General features: G+C 35.5%; 3 protein-coding genes across 4 annotated transcripts; 2 read left to right on the plus strand and 1 right to left on the minus strand.

Moving 5' to 3' along the window:
- The first annotated feature begins 619 nt into the window (after positions 1–619).
- Positions 620–5,279, plus strand: LOC101253144 (uncharacterized protein At4g37920). Its single transcript, XM_004231929.5, has 6 exons — positions 620–954; positions 1,044–1,321; positions 1,449–1,614; positions 2,959–3,203; positions 4,543–4,730; positions 4,807–5,279. Exons 1-6 carry the CDS (start codon positions 765–767, stop codon positions 5,015–5,017), a joined length of 1,278 nt encoding a protein of 425 aa, XP_004231977.1. The 5' UTR covers positions 620–764; the 3' UTR covers positions 5,018–5,279.
- Positions 5,280–5,914: 635 nt separating this feature from the next.
- LOC101252832 (glycine-rich domain-containing protein 2) lies at positions 5,915–14,956 on the plus strand. The gene is made up of 10 exons (XM_004231928.5): positions 5,915–6,338; positions 6,737–6,854; positions 6,938–7,192; positions 7,421–7,876; positions 8,432–8,970; positions 9,454–9,655; positions 9,835–9,990; positions 10,089–11,169; positions 14,294–14,535; positions 14,617–14,956. Exons 1-8 carry the CDS (start codon positions 6,181–6,183, stop codon positions 10,263–10,265), a joined length of 2,061 nt encoding a protein of 686 aa, XP_004231976.1. The 5' UTR covers positions 5,915–6,180; the 3' UTR covers positions 10,266–11,169; positions 14,294–14,535; positions 14,617–14,956.
- A 192-nt stretch (positions 14,957–15,148) lies between these two features.
- On the minus strand, positions 15,149–18,803 carry LOC101252343 (transcription factor GTE7). 2 transcript variants are annotated; one of them, XM_004231927.5, is made up of 3 exons: positions 15,973–18,803; positions 15,700–15,880; positions 15,149–15,623 (listed from the first exon to the last, which is right to left on the minus strand). In XM_004231927.5, the coding sequence occupies exons 1-3, from the start codon at positions 17,467–17,469 to the stop codon at positions 15,535–15,537; spliced, it is 1,767 nt and encodes a 588-aa protein (XP_004231975.3). In that variant the 5' UTR covers positions 17,470–18,803; the 3' UTR covers positions 15,149–15,534. The 2 variants fall into 2 exon arrangements, with proteins under 2 accessions (XP_004231975.3, XP_010316055.3); XM_010317753.4 differs by having other exon boundaries at positions 15,149–15,880.
- Between the last annotated feature and the right edge of the window lie 35 nt (positions 18,804–18,838).

Here is an 18,838-nt window from a genome sequence, read left to right on the forward strand (position 1 = left end):
ATCTCATTATAGATTCTTCAAGGTTCATTTTCTTTACCTACTTGATTGCCAAAGAATGATTTGAAAAATGAAAGAATAATCACATATTCTGATATTCATGTTGAATTAATATTTTGCTTAGACCACCGGTAAAGTGATATATTATAATTTTTTTGTCTCTTTTCTTTATAAGAGAAATATTAATTTATGTTGTTTGGTATCTGGCCTAATTTCGACGAATATAGTTATTTAGTCAAGAACTAGCCCAGATCACTACGGCTATTAGACAATACTTTTCTTTTGTCTAATAGTATTTGTAGATAATATATGCTTTACAAATTTTTTAAGAAATTATAAACTAAAGGGTAATTTTATTATATGAGTATTTTAATATATAATGACTATAATTAATGATAAGAATAAATTAGGAATAAAATTTTAAATTATTTATTAATTTAATAAAGTCAATAAATATGGTTAGACATTCAAAATAATATAGTGAATAAATATTATTAAAATAAGAAAGTAAAAAAATAAAATAATTGTGTCATGTTTCGATAAAATAAAAATGTAGATAGGTAATTTGGAAATTACTCGAAATACAAATACAAAAGGATTTAAAGAAAAAAAAGAAAGGGAAAAAACTAGAGGGTTTAGAAGGGTTTAAGCAAATGTAGGATAGATACGACGTCGCATAAGCATGTCTTATCTATAGACGAGAGAAGAAAATCAAGATTTAAGAATCAGCCATTGTTGAGTTCTTTGAGCAAGCATAGTGAAGAATAATGAGCCGTCTCCACTGCTTGGAGACATCGATCTTCGCCACCGCAAATCTCTCTCTTTTTCACACACCCTTTTCACCATCTGCAGTTTTACCCATAACTTCTACCAAACCTGCGAGCCTTCTTTTTGAGAATTTCAAGAAATCAGCATCAAGAACACCAACTAGAACAAGTGCCAACAACCCCACAACTAGTAACTACTTCGTTGTCTTTTCTAGTATTGCTCTCTTCTTTTTCTTCAATTTTCTTGATTGATAAATATTTTGTATGGTTCTTGTTTAGAGGTGTTGGCTAGTGGTGTATCTACTGCGGCAGTAGATGGAGAAGCTGATGTTGAAGTTGCAGAGGGTTATACAATTACTCAGTTTTGTGATAAAATGATTGATTTGTTCCTAAATGAAAAACCCAAGTCAAAAGATTGGAGAAAATACTTGGTTTTTCGAGAAGAGTGGAAGAAGTACGGGGATAGATTTTACAGTAGGTGTCGAACTCGAGCTGACACAGAAGATGATTCTCAAATGAAGGAAAAGTTAATTAGCTTGGCTAGAAAAGTTAGGAAGGTATAGTGAATTTCTTTTAATGCATATTTTGGTTTAAGGTTGAAAATGAGAAGTCTGTTTTACTTTGACAAGGCTTTACTTTTAGATATTCCCAAATTGTTCTTGATCAGGAATGAGGTCATTGCAGATTGATGATGAAATGGAAAGGCATACTGAACTTCTCAAAGAGATACAAGATAACCCCAGGGATTTGAATGCAATTGTTACAAAGAGGCGCAAGGACTTCAATGGTGAATTCTTTCGGCATCTGTCTTTGCTTTCAGAAACTTATAACAGCTTGGAGGACCGAGATGGTAAAGTGGCTTTGCTCATGGATTGTTCTTTTAGGTTTGATGGTTCTAGTTATGGGTTGTTGTTGTTGTGAGAGGAAGAGAACCAAAACTGTTCTGCAGCATGTTTTAGTTTCAACTTTTCTTCTGGGAAATAAAACAAACTATGGCATACGAGTTCAAACTAAACTAGCTGGGGTTGCAAAGGATTATTGTTATAAGCTTCTGCATTATTAAAAGACCATTGCAAGGCTGCTTAAGCCCTGAGTCTCAGTGCAAGTCGACTGGTCATTTTGTCTCGCCTATGTGGTGCTTTGGTGCTAGCAATAAGTCATTAAAGTGTGTGCCTCAGTGCCAATGGGCTTTGTTCTAAAGAAGGAAACCTTAAAGATAAATATAGCTAGATATATAATATATCAATTGTTAAGGGAACATTATGGATGAATATGCCATTGCATAGATATTGACCAGCCTAAAGTTTAGAAGCTTAAACTTGTGTCTTTGCATTTGAAATACAAGTTTAAAATAGTCTTTGAACTTAACTGACACCATTCTACTTTATATATTTCTTTCAATTGTAGTTACTTCACTTTCTTGGACTTTCCATTACATATGCTGTTAATGGTTTTCCTCATTTGTGCCTTTCTTCACTAAGGCGTTCACTTTAATTGTGATTTGTGGTTTACGTCCCAAGAGAAACTTCCAGTGTTTCTGGTTTTTAGTCTTTGACAACACTGATCAGCCTCTCACTAGTCCTTTTTTCTTTAGTCTTATGCCGAAGCCGTGTTTGTTCTAGGAAGTACTTTATGGGCATGCCATTTTTTTTATTTGATAAAGAGCATGTCATTTGTTTGACCATAATCGATCTCTGTGATTGAAAAATTGTGATGTTTCAGTAGGGCTTTTTGTTGCTTATAGTAACTAGTCCCTGACTGACGATAGCTGTTCTACAAAAGATTATCTTGTCTAAGATAGTCTTAATTTCACCAGTATCCATTAAATGCTTCCTTATTCATAATCAAGATTAGATATCTCAAAGCTGAACCCTGTAAACTAAAGTCAATCAGAATGTTTAGGATAGCAACTCCATCGCTCCCTTTAACTAATTTATGCAACATAAAAGGCATGAGCCTTTCTTTTTGTCTTTTCATCTTTCAATAATGAAGTGTGATTTGTGTACTACTTTCTTATCCAAATAATCCAACTATTGGGTTCAATCATGAATCAGATTTACACGATGTTTTAAATGATCTTTGATGCATATCTCAATGGATGGAGAAATGAATATTTGAAAAGAAAACCGGAAAGCAACTAGAAATTGAGTGCTGATGTCATCTTGCCATTCTCTGTGGTTTTTTGATTGAGCAGCATTTGCCAGACTTGGGACTAGATGCTTGTCTGCAGTCAGTGCTTATGACAACACACTGGAGATTGTGGGAACATTAGATACTGCCCAGGCCAAATTCGATGACATCTTGAACTCTATGTCAGTGGATGCAGCATGTGACAAGATTAAAAGCCTTGCCAAGAGTAAAGAACTTGACTCTTCTTTGGTGCTGCTGATAAATGGTGCTTGGGCTTCAGCAAAAGAATCCTCTACAATGAGAAATGAGGTACGGACATTTGTGGTCCATTTGATTCACAAAGACACGAGCACAAAGATTTTTCCGTTGATCTATTTCTTGAAGAGAAATGCTGATTTTCATCATATATGGATCTTGACTGATTTATTATCCTAACCATTTTATGGTATGATTATATTCGGTTTAAACACTAGGAGATTCTTGAATTGCTTTTTCTGTCATTGTGATGTTAAATAAGTAGCTTCAGATCATGGTCTTTGATATTGGAACATATGAATTGGTGGATTTGTCCTTGTGGACTATAGGGGTGTTAATTTTTGTTATAAAAGCATAGCATATTCAAACTTAAGTTGGGTGGGTTGGGTTATAGGTCAGTTGGGTCACGTTATGTTTATTGACTCAAAGTCTTCTTTGACTCATCCAAGCCTGACAAAATCCAACCCATGTTTGACTCATGATATTGTTGATGATCCCAAACTTAAGTTGGACTATGACTAGTTTCTAAACCCGTTTTAATCCAAGCAAACATTGGATCCTGACGATGGATGTACAGTAGCTTATATTCTTATATGTTGAATAGTAATACTCAATTCTGTTTTGATTTATGACACACTTTCCATGTGCTATATTCCAAACATTTGACACCAATATGATGTGCGTGTCAAAATTCTATGCCAGTGACGCAGCATACTTCGTTGGGGAAGGTTTATGAGCACTTGTAGCTCATATACAAGAAAAAAATTTAGCAGTATAAACGTTGGAGGCGAAGAGTGTTGCTATATTGTCAAGAAAGTTTAGAACTTCATCCCCGAAGCTACTCATAATTGAAGGCCATTATATTTTTCTCAATTTTCTTAAATCCATGTCCTGATCTTTTTCTTCTTACAATTTTATTTGAAGGGGGCGGTAGGGAGGACTCAAATATAACTGTAAAACTGGAAGTTTCTTATTTGTAATGAAACGAATACACTGAACTCAACAACAACATACCCAATGTAACCTCACAAAGTGGGTCTAGAGAGGGTAGAGTATATGCTGACTTTACCTGGAAATGAAACAAAAAGAGTCGGATGAAATTATGTTGTAATTAACTTTTGTTCACCACGTTTGCACAAATAGTTTGCAGAGTCCTCTTATCATATTATCCTGGAAATGTTAGCAGTAGCTCTATTCTAGATGTTCTTCTGTTTTCCTCATTTTCTTTTAACTATATATGCCAATGTGACTTCAGTAGTTTAAATTTAAATCATATCTGTCCCAACTGTTGATTACGTTCTATCTTGTGCTCGAATTTCTCTCTCTGATGGAATCTTGTATTTAGTTGAAGTGCCAGATAGTTTATTGAGCTGATGCTGGCATATGGGTGTAGGTAAAGGAGATAATGCATCGTCTATACAAAGCTACACAGAGTAGTCTAAGGAGCATGGCACCAAAAGAAATAAAGTTGCTCAAGTACCTGCTGAACATCACAGATCCTGAAGAGCGATTCTCAGCATTGGCAACAGCTTTCAGCCCTGGTCATGAACATGATGCCAAGGATCCTAATGCTATATACACGTAAGAGCTTAGTGCTTTCGTGCATTTATTAAAAGACTCAAAAGTGAAATCTTATATGCTTTCTTGTGTGGAGCAGAAGTCCAAAAGAGTTGCACAAGTGGATCAAAATCATGCTTGATGCATACAACATGAATAAAGAAGAGACTGAAATTAGAGAAGCGAAGCAGTTGGATCAACCTATGGTCATTCAGAGACTTTCCATTCTGAAGGAGACAGTTGAAGCAGAATATTTGGAAAAAGAAGCTAATACAGAAAAAGATTCACAACCAGAAGAAACTGTGATATGACAACCCAGTCCACCGGCGTATCTGTTGTTATGCTCACTGTCTGTTCTCTTCTCAAAATTAGCTTTTTTTGGTGATCTGTGTATCTCTCAGCATGCAGTAGGATGGATGGCTGGTTGCAATAGTGAAGCAATTATGTATAGTTGGTTTTTGTAGAAATAGCAAAGAGGCGTTTTCCCTTTTATGTATGTGATCAGATCACTTGTTGTAATTTTCTCTTTGTGATAGAAAGCTTCTTATATTTAACAAGTGTTTGACCATTGGAGTTGGAGCGTGATTACTAATCAACATTTATTTATGAAATTTGCAACAACAAAAAAAATTCAAAGTCAAACTGCATCACCAAATCATGATTTCAAATATCAAATTCTTGAAAAAAGTAGGATTCGAAATCCTAACTTGGATTTCTATTTTTCTTTAAATGTTGAACATGCTCGAAGTTTATATTATTAATTATGTTTTAAAATGAATTAAATTTACTAGTATTCAATGCAAAGTTTATATTATTAATTATGTTTTAAAATGAATTTAATTTACTAGTATTCAATGCAATTATTTAATAATAAAAATAATATTTCCTCCGAAAACAAATCACTTTCTTTTCTTTTTATTCTGTTTCAAAAAAATGATATTTTTCTTCTTCTTTTTTTATAATATTTAATTTCAGCTTTTTACCTGACATGTTCAAGACTACAAAATTAAAAGATAATTTTGTACATTTCATATAACTTTAATTTAGGACCACAAAATTGGAAAGACTTATTTATTTTTTTTTCATTTTTGTGATAAGTCAAATTAGATTATTTTTGTGAAATGAAAGAAATATATTTTTTAATTTATTAAAATAGATGAAATAAAAATAAAATATTATTAAATTCGAATTAATTTTAGAACGAGATTATTCATGTTTTGTGAAATTAGATAAATTTTATGTCACGGATCACATAAGCTCGGAGAGATGCTAATATATAAATATTGGTTCAAACTCGACGTTTTCCTTGAAATTACTCTAGCAAAATTCTATGTAAATTTGGAACGTTGAATTCGTCCAAACTCTTTAACAATATAAAACAAGTGGCGATTTGCCTTGACTTTTCAACTAAAACATATAATTCTGCAATTTATCGATTGTGTTGTCAACTCAGTAGCTTGTGGAGGAAGAAACCATGGAGATGGAGCAGCAGTTGGAGTGGAATGAAGCGCAGAAGATTGTGATAAATGTTGACCTTGTTGCTGCAGCCAAACAGCAACTTGCGTTTCTTGCTACCATTGATAGGAATCGTTGGCTCAATGAAGGCGTTGGTTTGGATATTGCAATTTATAGGTAATCCCCAAATTTTGATATTATCAGTATCACCATCTTAGCTAATGATTTTTACTGCGCTTATGACATTTTTTCTCTTTATAGTCTTGGAGTAATACTAGCAGTTAATGTTGCAATATTTTAAATATTACTCCCTTTGGCCGTGAAAATTGTGAAATTTGGGATGAAAAAAAAAATAAGAGTATATTTTTTTTTTATAATTTTCAAGTGAAAAATGGTATCTTGAAATTTTAGATTTGAAGTTTGTTTGCTTCTCGTCCATGTAGCATTGTATTATGTTCGGTGATCCTTGAAAAGGACGTGAGATTGTTTCTGTTATCTTGGGCATTTGACCCAGATTCATGTATTTCAGATTTCATTATTTTGGAGAAACTTGCTAATGAAAATCCCCATTTCAGGTACTATTCGTGTTGGCTACCGTTGTTGGCAAAACACTCGGACTGCCCCTTCTTTGAAGGACCTTTGGTTGTTCCTCTTGATTGTGAATGGATTTGGCATTGTCACAGGCTCAATCCTGTAGGCTTCTGAACTATTGAAACATTTGTTTACATTTTTACCTTTTTGACTTGGTGCTTTTTATGACACTTCTGTCTTTGCAGATTAGATACAAAACTGATTGCGAGGAATTATATGGGAGGATTCTTGACAACCATAACGTTGTGTCTTCCGTGAAAGTAATATCACAAATGGAAACAGAGGAGATTTGGAAACACTTGTATCCAAATGAACCCTATGACTTGGATTCAGCAAGAGCTGTTTCAGATAATAACCCTGCACAAATTCTAAAATCTGAAAAGGGCAGTACCTATGATCTGGTCTCTGCTGTTAAAAGGCAAAGCCCCTTCTTCTACCAGGTGAGTAAGAGGATTCACACACTTTTATTTAAGTAAAGCACGGGCTGAACAATTAAGAAATTCAGTTTGTGAGAACTCACAAACTTTAATTTCTCTTATAATTTTCTTTGAATATAGAGTACTGATGTATATGTTGTCTTCTTATGATCTTTTTGTTCATACCAGATTGTTCAGACTTTCTCATATACTACACATTATTTTCAATCTTAAATCATGTATCTTTTCCAGGTGTCTAGACCCCACATGACCAGCGAGGTCTATCTTGAGGGAGCTGTGGCTCGATACAAGGGTTTCTTACACTTAATTCGAAGAAACAAAGAAAGATCAATTGATAGCTTCTCTGTTCCAACTTATGACATCGACCTTATCTGGCACACTCATCAGTTACATCCTATTTCTTATTGTAAAGACCTTGTTGATATTATGGGTAAGGTGTTAAATCATGATGATACAGATTCAGACAGAACAAAAGGGAAGAAGCTGGATACTGGGTTTTCTGGAACTACAAGGTTTTGGGAGGAGATGTATGGGTTAAGATATTGGAGGGCAGGTGCAATGTATAGAGGAAATACACCATCTCCTCTAAGAATTTGTCCTTACCCCTCCAATCCCGTGACCAAGAATGCAGATACATTCCATGCGGATCACAAGATAATTCATCTTCCAGAGATGAAAGTTTTGGAAGTATATTTCTGAACCCTTTTTAGTTGTTTCTAAAGCCTGTTTTGCTTTTGTTTTTATTTTGTTGGGACTATTTATATAATTTGGTGTATACATTCAATGAATTCATTATCGCCATATCTTAAAAGACAATATAAAGAGGGGATCTGGAGTATGCAATGACCTAACAAAATTTGATTTATTGCCATCCATCAGTTTGCAAGGAGAGTTGAAGATCATACAGTAACCAATTCATTCCATGCCACTTTACTTGGCCATCAATTCTTTGATTAAAACTTCTAACTTTTTCGGAAATTTAAGCTTATTGTTTCTAATCTTATTTTGCTATCTTGGCATTGGGTCAATGCATTTTTGTGTAACCTAGATTGCTTGATCGCCAAAAACAGTACAGGATACACCTTTTCTTCTGTCTCAATCTTCAATGCCTTTGATTGAACTATTGCTATTTATTAGGTTCTTTATCATCCATATTATATATAGCTATCATCTGTTAAACTGATCTTAGCTTTGAACTATGTGATGTTCAAAATTTGTAACTTTTAGCAACTATTTTTACAGGTCATGTTGGAGATCATAGGCATAAGAAACTTACCCAAAGGCCACAAGGGAGACTTCTTTGTTTTCTTTAGCAAGTCACAGCCTGATAGAATCTTCAATGCAAAAAAGAAACTTACAATTTTGTCTGAGCATGGGGAAAAGCAGGTTGCTTACTTCCAATGTGAACCTTGTGGACATCTTCTCTTGGAACTCGTGTCCCAGTCGTCTCATGGTTTGCCAATTTCAAAATCTGTTGAAGTTATAGGTTCTACTGCCCTCTCTTTAGAAGATTTGACTTGCCCAGCTTCACAACTCACAATGGAGAAATGGTTGGAAGTTGTGCCAAGCACTAAAGTAGAAGCATTGGAACCAATCTGTATACGAGTAGCTGTATCAGTTACAACACCTAGTGCTGCACCACATGTGTTTCACATGGTTTGCTCCCGAGCATTCTCAAAAATTTCTTGTTTTTTCACATTTCGCGGAAGGATTCAGTATGCAAAGAATTGGACTTATGTCACTGATGATGCTGGTGATGAGATCATTAGCCTACAAATGAGGTATGTAGTCTTTGGTATACTTTGTTGTTAGTGTTGTTCTAGTTTCTTGACTTTCTCATGTATATGCACGTTGGTTGTGCATATATCAGCTTTAGTTTTCTTTTACCTATAGTTCAAGATTAATGTTCAATTGATTGTAACATCTTGTGTTGGTCATATAGTTTACATATGAGGAACCTTTAACATCACCATTAAAATATTGAGAAAATTATTATTCCTTTAAAATGAACTTGGGAGTTAATTCTTATGTTTTTAATCAAGCCTAACTCTTTGATTTGGTGGAAGGGGTTCATCTTATTGAAAGTGCGTGGAATAATGTAATTGTTTTGACTTTAGTGAGAGTTCTAAGCAGTTGTACCATTCTACTGAACTCGGTGAATTAAGAAAAGTTGAAAACTGTTGTCACCTCTACTTCTTGCAGTTTGAAACAGTCATCTGTATTGAACTTCATATATTCTCCTGAAATTCATGATTTGACTGCAGGAAATCCAAGAAATCAAGGAGAATGAATGGCTCTATATTGCAGAAGGAGTTGATCAGCATCAACAAGGCTGGTGAGACACATACTCTTGCTGAGTTAGTTGGGAAAGAGTGGTTGTTGTTGGATTCCCTCTGGTCCCTCAAATTTCAAACTTGCTGTGGTGATGACGGCTACCTTTTGGAGTTGGTTGGTAGTTCCAGGATTGTGAGTGTTCATCCACTACTCCTTCCAAATTTTTTTTGTAAACAAGTTCATTAAATGCCTAAGATTGCCACTGTTTCACTATTTAATTTCTCTCATGGACGGGAATATTGATGTTTTTCAGTAGTTCATGTGGTCATTGCTCTCTATAACATACAGTAATTTCCTTGCTCATTTCACAGGTAAAGTTCTTCCCTGGTCAAAAATTGGATTATGAGCACAAGCATTGTGCAAAGCGAAGAAAACAAGATGACTTTATGACAGCAATTGAATTCTCTTCAGAGCACCCATACGGAAAGGCACTGGCGTTGCTCGACTTAAAATCTGGTGTTATCAATGTAAAGTCATAATATTCATTTACAGTAAATTACTTGTTTCAATTTCGAAAACATGGGTTTACATCTGCCTGACTGCACATGTTTCTTTGAAAAATCAGGTCAAAGAAGAGTGGCTATTCTTGCCTGGGATAATAACAGCTTTTATACTAGGTGATATTTTGAGAAAAGAAGGGTATAGTAACTTGCTGTGCATTGCCAACAATTTGAAGGATAAAAACACTTCAACTGAAGAAACTAATGCATGCCAAATGAATAGGACAACAGAAGTAGTCTGAACTTGTGTTGCTCAGTAGGCTGTGGCAGTTCTTGCATTTGGTATGACGGAAATCATTTCCATGGGAGTAGTTGTTGTAAATTGTGAAGTAGTAGAAAGTATCTAAAATAATTGCGATCGAAAAAAAATACTTTTTTTTTTTTACTATACTTAAGATAAATTGAAATAAAGGGTCGATTGACACAGATAACCCTACACTTTGTTTAAGTGGGAACTCATGTGTAGTAAGCATTAGCTAACCATGTTTCGTGGCTGACATGTATAATACAACTTGCAATTCACTTTCTTGATGTGTTATTTAGATAATATCATAATCATAGTGATGGATTGTTACTCGAATTTATGTATACATAGTTATAATAATTAATATAGTAAAAAGTATACTTATTGTAGGTAGACAATTGTATTAACGCAAGATAAATTATTCAACATGGAGAGTATTAAGGTAATGTTTTCCCAATTCCAAAGTATTTTTTATAAATAAATATAAAATATCCACATACGCTTCTCTTATTTCTGAACAAGAGGCAAGAGAAAATAAAATAAAATAAAATTCAGTCAGTTTAAATCCACCACACACAAGAAAACTTTATCTTAAAAATGGTCCTTACCTAATACCGACTTTACTAGTGATGAGGAAAATCAAGTTTCGATTTTGCGTAATCTGATTTGTTTTCCGTTTGTGTGAATCTGCTTAAAGAAAATGAAATTCCTAATTGATTGGTCAAAAAAAAATAAATGACTATTAAATTTCCCACCTTGAGCTGGGTACAGTTTTTATCAAACAATTAGCGAGTTCTTTTTGGTCATTTAATTTCAGATATGAAGAGTAGATCAAATTCTGAGTTTTTTGAAGGTTGATTTAGCGATTCATATGGAATTTTCCTTACAGCGTCAAATTTAAGGTATGTTTTCCTGCATCTACTCCTTTTGAGGATTTTACCATGCGATCTGCTAATTTCTCTATTGCTCTTAAAATATTTAGTCCTTCTTGTAAGCTTTAGGGTTTTTCTGTCACGGATCTAATGTGATATGGTGTTCATCAATGATCTGTGATCCACCCAGGACGAGTTTCCCATGACTACTGCTAATTTTACATTACAATCTCTCCTGGAGGTGTTTTAATCAGAGAAAGTTAATTACGGCGTAATTAGAATTTAAATAAAAGTAGTATGAGTTACAACTTTTATAGTTAAATTGTTGTAGAAATTGATTTAAAAAAAACAAAAAACTGGTTGATTCAACTCCTAAGGCCAAAGCAGTGTTTCCATCTGATTTACCAATGACAGTAGATAGTATGTAAACATGTACAGAAATCATCAATCCTTTCGGGATTTTGGAACACGGGTTTGACTCCGTTTGAGACTGAGGCATACTAGTTATTGTTGACATGTCACAGGTTTCATAAAAGGAAATAACGAGTTCTTAGGTTGTTTACGTTCAGTGCCTCGTGAAAATAAGTGGAAGATCTAATGGATTGGGAAGGATCTTCTTACTCCCTTCAAAGTGCATAGGTTGGCAAAAGAGGTACTTATGATGCTGCTGAAGCATCTTGTTACCAACAACGGTCACTACCATTTTGTAGTTTGGTCATGTCGAAAATTTCCATGATGTTTTGGCATCATATATTTCCTTGATTTGTCTCACCTCATTTAAATAAAACTGAATGCTGTGTTTTACATGAGGGAATAGCAAACACTTTTCACTTTTGATCTATTTTTTCCTAGTTAGTTCTTTAAGCCTATGCTTTCCTGGGATTGAGTGATTCAATAGATTTATGTTTCTTGCTAGCACTAAATGAGGAAGACTACATGTGGGATTTTTGTGAATATATTTTTGGCACTGTCATTCTGAAAGCTAAGAGGGAACGGGGTTCTTAACTAAGATGGAGCTTGTATGAGTAAATTTTATGAATCTTATTTGATTTTTGTTGCACACAGGAAAGAACTGAAGGTAAAGTGAAAAATGTTAAAGTGGCTCAATAACATGCTTGATACCAATCAACAAATTCTCTTAGAACAGGATTAGTTTATCGGTATCATAGACTTCAAAGGCCCAGTCATTCCAGTATTTGAGAAATTGAAGTTTGTCCAGGTTGGTTTCTTCCTAGTTAGTCCAGTTACCTATGTTATTATGTGGGTCAGCATTGTGTCTTTGTCTCAGATGTTGGAGTAGAAGGTTGAGAAATGGAAACATGACTACGAGTATTTTTAACAAGTTTTTAAGCCTAATATGCCTAGTATTGGTTTTATTCTTATAGTAGTAAACGCCCTTCCTGATGTATTCATTCTTCAGCTTAGAAGCTATAGTCTCATAAAATTTCACTAAGCTATTTTCTGCTTCTGTTCCTAAGAGAAAACATTATGATTGACATATTCAACTATGACCTTTGCTGGCGTTAGATACTTGTGAAAAGATAGGTTGTGGATCTATTCTACCTCTAGACATCTTGAACAAATCCTTTTACCATTTTTTACCTTCAGGCAGGTCTAACCTTCTTGTCATATTTACATGGTTCTCTTCATCAACAGTATATGTATTGACTCCGCATACCAACAACTGTAGTCGGTCTGTGTCTAACTCTCATAGACAGTGATTATTTTTCCCATTAGCATCATTTACTTTCATTGAATGTGTTGCACGAAGTTTAAACAGCTTTCTGAAAAAACTGTTTACTGAAAAGTATTGCCTGGTATGTATAACAAGAAGGCATAATCAGACAAGCACGCCCATAAGTCACGTTGTATGTCAACTAAATTAAGTTGCCACTTATTGACAAATAGATATTTCAGAAGAAATTTCTGGTTTTAATTTGTAAATCTGCCCTCAATATTAACTGCAATAATTGTGCAACCTTATTTGCATTAAACAGTAAGGACATACAGGGTTTTCCCACAATGCCCTATGTTTTCTACATTCCAGTCGCGAGAAGTATTCATGCCCTTTGATAACTTTCTTGTATATAAGTATTATAACTCCTAAACTTTTGGTAGGGGACATGTTTGATAGTTGGCCACTTTCCCTCCTATCCTTCAGCCATCAAGATTTTGATACGTCTCTTTATTTCTGATCAAAGGAATGTCATTTTGTTTTCCTGAAAATCCTAGATATTTGTAGCACGATATTGAAAAATCTTCTTCCTATTACTCAAACAAGCATGAAAACTATGTAATTTTGGGCTTTTCAGTGGATGAACATCTTGCTTGATGTGATTTGTGAGACCAATACTAAATGAGTTTGTAATCATAGTGCCTATAGTCTTTTGGATTTGAGAACAGGAGCAGTTCATGGAGCTTAAAGATGTGTGTTGACTGCATTGATTAGTGGAAATGCTTTTCTGGTTTTTTATCTGCAGGGCTTTGCTAGTAATGTTATCCATTTTGACTCTTACTCATTGCATCACTCAGAAATAAACAGCTGTAAACTTGCAACTCCTCATAAAATACACTCACCAAAATAGGTACTTGATGCATTGAGTCTCTACAAACTTGCTTGTAAGATCCCTTATGTTGGGATGGCAGACATTGAACTGGCTCCTAATTCTTCAATAACAGAATAACATTTGTACTTAGGACTGAAAGATTGAGCAGATTTACGGTTTACCATCTCCACCTTCCTTTGGAGCACTATTAGAGAACTCATTTAGAATCGTTTGGTTGGGAACAAGTTATCCCAAGATGGAAGCTATCCTGGGACAACTTAACCATGTATATGAGATAACTTATCCCATCACTATGGTATAAATGGTGGGTTAAGTTATCTCAAACATAACAACGAAACACCAAAGTTTGATCCCTGGACTATTTTTTTACCCTAGGACTATTAATTCTTATCCCTCACATCAAACGACCTAGTGTATCGCTCTCTCCACAAAAAGGGAAGCAATCAAGATAACCACCTTAAGGTTCCATCCATTACTTGTATTATTTTCTCAAGGTCATAATTTCGAACTTCTGAAGCTATGTCGTTGTATGTCATCCAACGTGTTTCTATTAAACCACTTATGTTACTCCTCCTTGGTTATCTCAGACTAATTCGGAAACCTGGAAACTGAAGTCCCGTTGTTACCATGACAAGTTGGGTCCAACAAGGAGGTTTTCAAATTGAACTGCATTAAAAGTGAAAGGTATGGATTCTTCGTGCAAACAATACAGGTTAAGTCAACGGTACAATTAGCATTCATAAGAAAAGGCATATGCTCAATAGAGTGCTCAACAGAAGGGGGCATGTCATTAAGCAGCAACAGTGACCCAAACAAAACTTTGATCCAGGTTTTTAACCTTTGAAATGAGTCTTGAAAACTACCGTATCCCATTAGCACTTCTCTTTTTCTCACAAGTTAAACAACTCAGGTGAAGTGAACTATGGAATATGGAGCAAGTACTGCCACCAGGCATTTGGCATCAAAAAGAGCAAAATTCTGAGAAAAGAAGTCTCGTAGCAGCCTCTCAAGTTGGAAGAGCTAGTTTCTCTTTTCCATGTTGTAGGAGGTTCCACTAAAGTTCAGGTATATGTTATCTTTTGCCCTTGCAGAGGCAGTTATTGAATCTTCTTTGCTGATGTTTTACTAGTGTGGCTTAATGATTTTTGAGTTCTAATTTGTCATTTGAGGCTATGGACCATTGAACCACCATACAATCTAATATTGTCAGTTGATTTGCATGAAGTAAAGAGCATTTTGCCTTATCTTTATTTTATTTTTTCAAAACTGGTGATTCAGTAAATCTGAATTTGGTTGAGTTGCATTACTTTAATCAATATTTTGGCAGTTACAAATTTGTGCTGATTGTCTTTTCATATTGACCCAAAATAAGGTAGAAGTGGTGTTCACTTCAGCAGAGCTAGGGAATAGTAACAATGTAAAAGCAATAGAGAAATAAGAAGTTGAAATAGAAGATCCATATGAGATTACTTCTTGGGGTTCATAGAGACTACAGCTTTGTTCTACAAACTCAGTCATCAGTCTGCACTGTACAAGTTACTTCTTCTATCCTTACTAAACACTGAGAATCAGCAGGTGTTCTGTATACAAGCAAAAAATAAACCCAAAATGTCTGTTGTCAGTCCCCCATTTGTAACATCCTACCTACCACTACTCTGTAGTTAGCTAAAACCTCTCAATTTCCTAATCTTGAACTATTCATACTTCTTAAAAGCTAAAACCCAGCCAAACTGTGATATCTTCTGTGCTGCTAAAACAGATGCACAAAAACCAGCAGAGAAAATACTAACAGAAACACCATAGCACTATTCGAGCCCATTTTAATGGCTTAGGTTGCAGGAGCTTCTTTTGCTGCTTCAACATAAGGTGACTGTACACTATCCTCATCAGAATCACTCTCAGAAGAACTTCCTGAATCTGAATAACCATGGCAAAAGTAAATATAGCATCACACTTGTTAACCAAAATGAACTACAGAAAGAAAAAGTTATACCTCCGGAAGAAGAATCACTGCCAGAACTTGAGCCGCTAGAGCTGCTTGGATCCTTGTCGATATGCACAGGAGGAAAGTTTTCACCTGGTATTTCCTCACCAATATCAACATCCTCCTCCACAACGTCCACTTCATTGATTTCAGGCTTTGCATGTTCTGGTGTTGGTGCTTTCTCAGGCGACTTATTTAACAAAAGCAACATGGTGATCAGCACACATGGCACAATATAGAGTTACTTAACAAATGTATGAAAAAAACATATGATTTCTTTACCTTGTTGAGCAGTACGGCCGCGGCATTTTCTGTGACTCCTGATCTCTCAATCTTGCTCATAGACTCCTTATCGGAAATTACATATCGATACAGTTCCCAGAGTGTTTCATTGTCAATGATCTCAAGGTCGAGCTCAACCTCATTCCCTTCCTCTGTAAGATTAGGGAATTTCCTCTTCACAAGTTGCAGGACATGTTCCATATTCTCTGGGGGAAGATTCTGCAACTCATTCCCTAACTTGTCCCTTTCACCTTCGGTCATAAGTCTTTTGTTCGGATCCTTAACCTTCAGCTTGGACGTCCTAGCTGACCTAGGCATCTCAACAACAGGCTGTGGAGGAGATTTTGAAGCAGGGGTTGCAAAAAGAGGTGCAACAGGTTCACTGAAAGAGTGGATATGAGATTGGTGTTGATTCAACAAAGTGGAATGTGACCGCGCAGATCCTGATTTCTTTGCTACTGGCAACGGTGGAAGCTTAGTATTTGGTGCAGGCTGAGACAGATTCATCTGTTGATGCACCTGCTGCATAATAGTCGCAACTTTATGGTGCTCAGCTTCATACTTCTCATACGCTGGTTTGAACATCTCTTCAAAGATACCAAGATACTCCTCAGCCAAATTATGCACATGCTGACCTTTTGGGTTATATGTCATGGCATTGGTGAATGTAAGTCTCACATCAGCTGCAAAATCTTGTGGCGTTCTGTACACATTCTTGTCCAGTCTTGATTTCACAGTTCCGAGATCCATGGGATGCTTGATGAAATCATGATAGTCATAAAGATTCAAACCCTTAACATCCACTGGTGCATTAAACACACGCCCGTATTTTTTCTTCATTATTTTACCCAATATCTGCCGGCACGTCTTCATCATATTAACAAAGAACTTATCGCCTTCCACCACTAGATCTTTCCCTAAGTCAATTGTTCTTGGTCTCTTTTGTCCAGTGTGCTTCTTGCTCTTTTTACCAATTAAAACAGGTTCGCGATGCTGCCTACTGGCATTGGGGGCCAATGCCGATTGAGGCCATGGTGCCATCGGTGGCTGTATGACTTCTCTGGCATGAAAAGATGTCCTGGGGACGAAATCTTGGGTTTCGATCCTATCTAGAAGTCCTTGGACCCGATCTAGCTCAGAGCTTAGCATCTTTTTAAGGTCCTTCAACTCGCTTCTCGAATAAGAAGCCAAATTGAAAACCACATACTCTCTGTGAAATAAGTCGGTTCCATCAACAGCATTTGGTTTCCAATTGAACGGCACTTTACTGGTAGCCATTATTGCCGGAGAGGGAGCAGCCCTTGGTAGTGGCTCATTGACTTGCTGGAGATGAGACATGGTTGAAAAATTTTGAAGGTTATAATTGGGATTAGGGTTAGGGTTGAATCGAGTGTGGAGCTGAGAATGAGCAGTGGGATTAGTTGTATATTTCCTTTTATAGGCATTCTGTTTATCCCAGTGCGGTTCATTTCTGCCGGTTATAACAGCTGATGCCATAGAAGGTTACGGGGTTTAAAAATAGCTTGAAAACTCCGCCAATTAATCTCCGGCGAGAAAATGGCGGGAGCCCATAACTGTATTATTGCCGGGAATATTGAATTGCCGCCAGGAGAAAATTAAAAAAAAAAAAAAGAGCGAGAAAGTATAAGAAATTAGTATTTCTTCACCGAATGAGAAATGGAGAAGAAGGTAAGGGTTTCAAATGAACCTCTTGAACCTGAGTGATGAAATTTTTCAAGGCCACGGATCTCCTCTTAAAGGCAATAAGATCTGCCCCGTTTCTGTTTCGGGCAGTTTATGAGCCCTCGATTGGAAATCATAGGGTTGAGATTTATCATTTACGCTGCCCGGTGTGATGACCTTGCCCACCTGTCATGGACGGCCTAGATTTACGTTACGTACACGTGGGGATAGATAAAGGCAACTGTTTGTGCCTTTTGGTGGGAAAAGTAAATTTTGGTTTCAAGTTTTCGGAGATTACAAAAAAAAAATTGAACCTTACAACTCGGAGGTGAGGTGGCGAGTTGATGACGTATTATTAGGTGGGGTCCATTGGACCGTCGAAAATATCTTCTTCTTTGTAGAATTTAGCGGAATTTTCTACCCGCCTAAAATTCGGGATTATCTTTTCTCTCTTTTTGATTAATTGTATTGCCAGGTCAGCACCGTTATTGGTGCTAAAAATTTAATCCACATGTGCATTCCCCATAATTCTCATGATCACACTTCACATTTCCTTTTTGTTTTTTTTTTCCTTCTAGGAGAACGGGTGAAATCATATATATTTATATATAACTATTATTTCATATTAATTGAATTGTTGATATTATTTTTATTTTTCAGTATATGCGCATTGCTTAGTTAATATGATAGAAGAAGTTTTGTGAAATAATTGTCGAATAACTAAAATGTTCCTAAGGTAGATAATCCTTTCTGGTAGTAAACCTAGCACATAATTCATTTACATTATTATCCTTTAATTTGAATATATCTAATATGTAACCAAAGAGACTCCTTATACATATTATATAATGAGTTAAACTACCGCCAGGCAATGTGAATGTATAGTTAAATTGAAATCATACTAGAACTCTTTCCGGCGACTTCAATATCATGGAGGTAATCCCTTAGAGATGTTTTTTTATTTTATTTTTTGCTTTTTTAATGTCATTAAAATTTATAATATTAGTCCATTTCCTTTTTCAATTTTTTGTGTTTGGAAAAGTAAATCAAAGAATTGATTTCCCATATGGTCACTCAATCAATCCTTACTATTATTATCATATAAAGTCATTGAAAATGAATCGGGAAGGCAAAAAAAAGAAACAATAAACAAACAGGCATTATATCTCTATTAACCTTTCAC

The sequence above is a fragment of the Solanum lycopersicum genome, chromosome 2 (assembly GCF_036512215.1).
Source record: "Solanum lycopersicum chromosome 2, SLM_r2.1".
Taxonomy (NCBI): Eukaryota; Viridiplantae; Streptophyta; class Magnoliopsida; order Solanales; family Solanaceae; genus Solanum; species Solanum lycopersicum.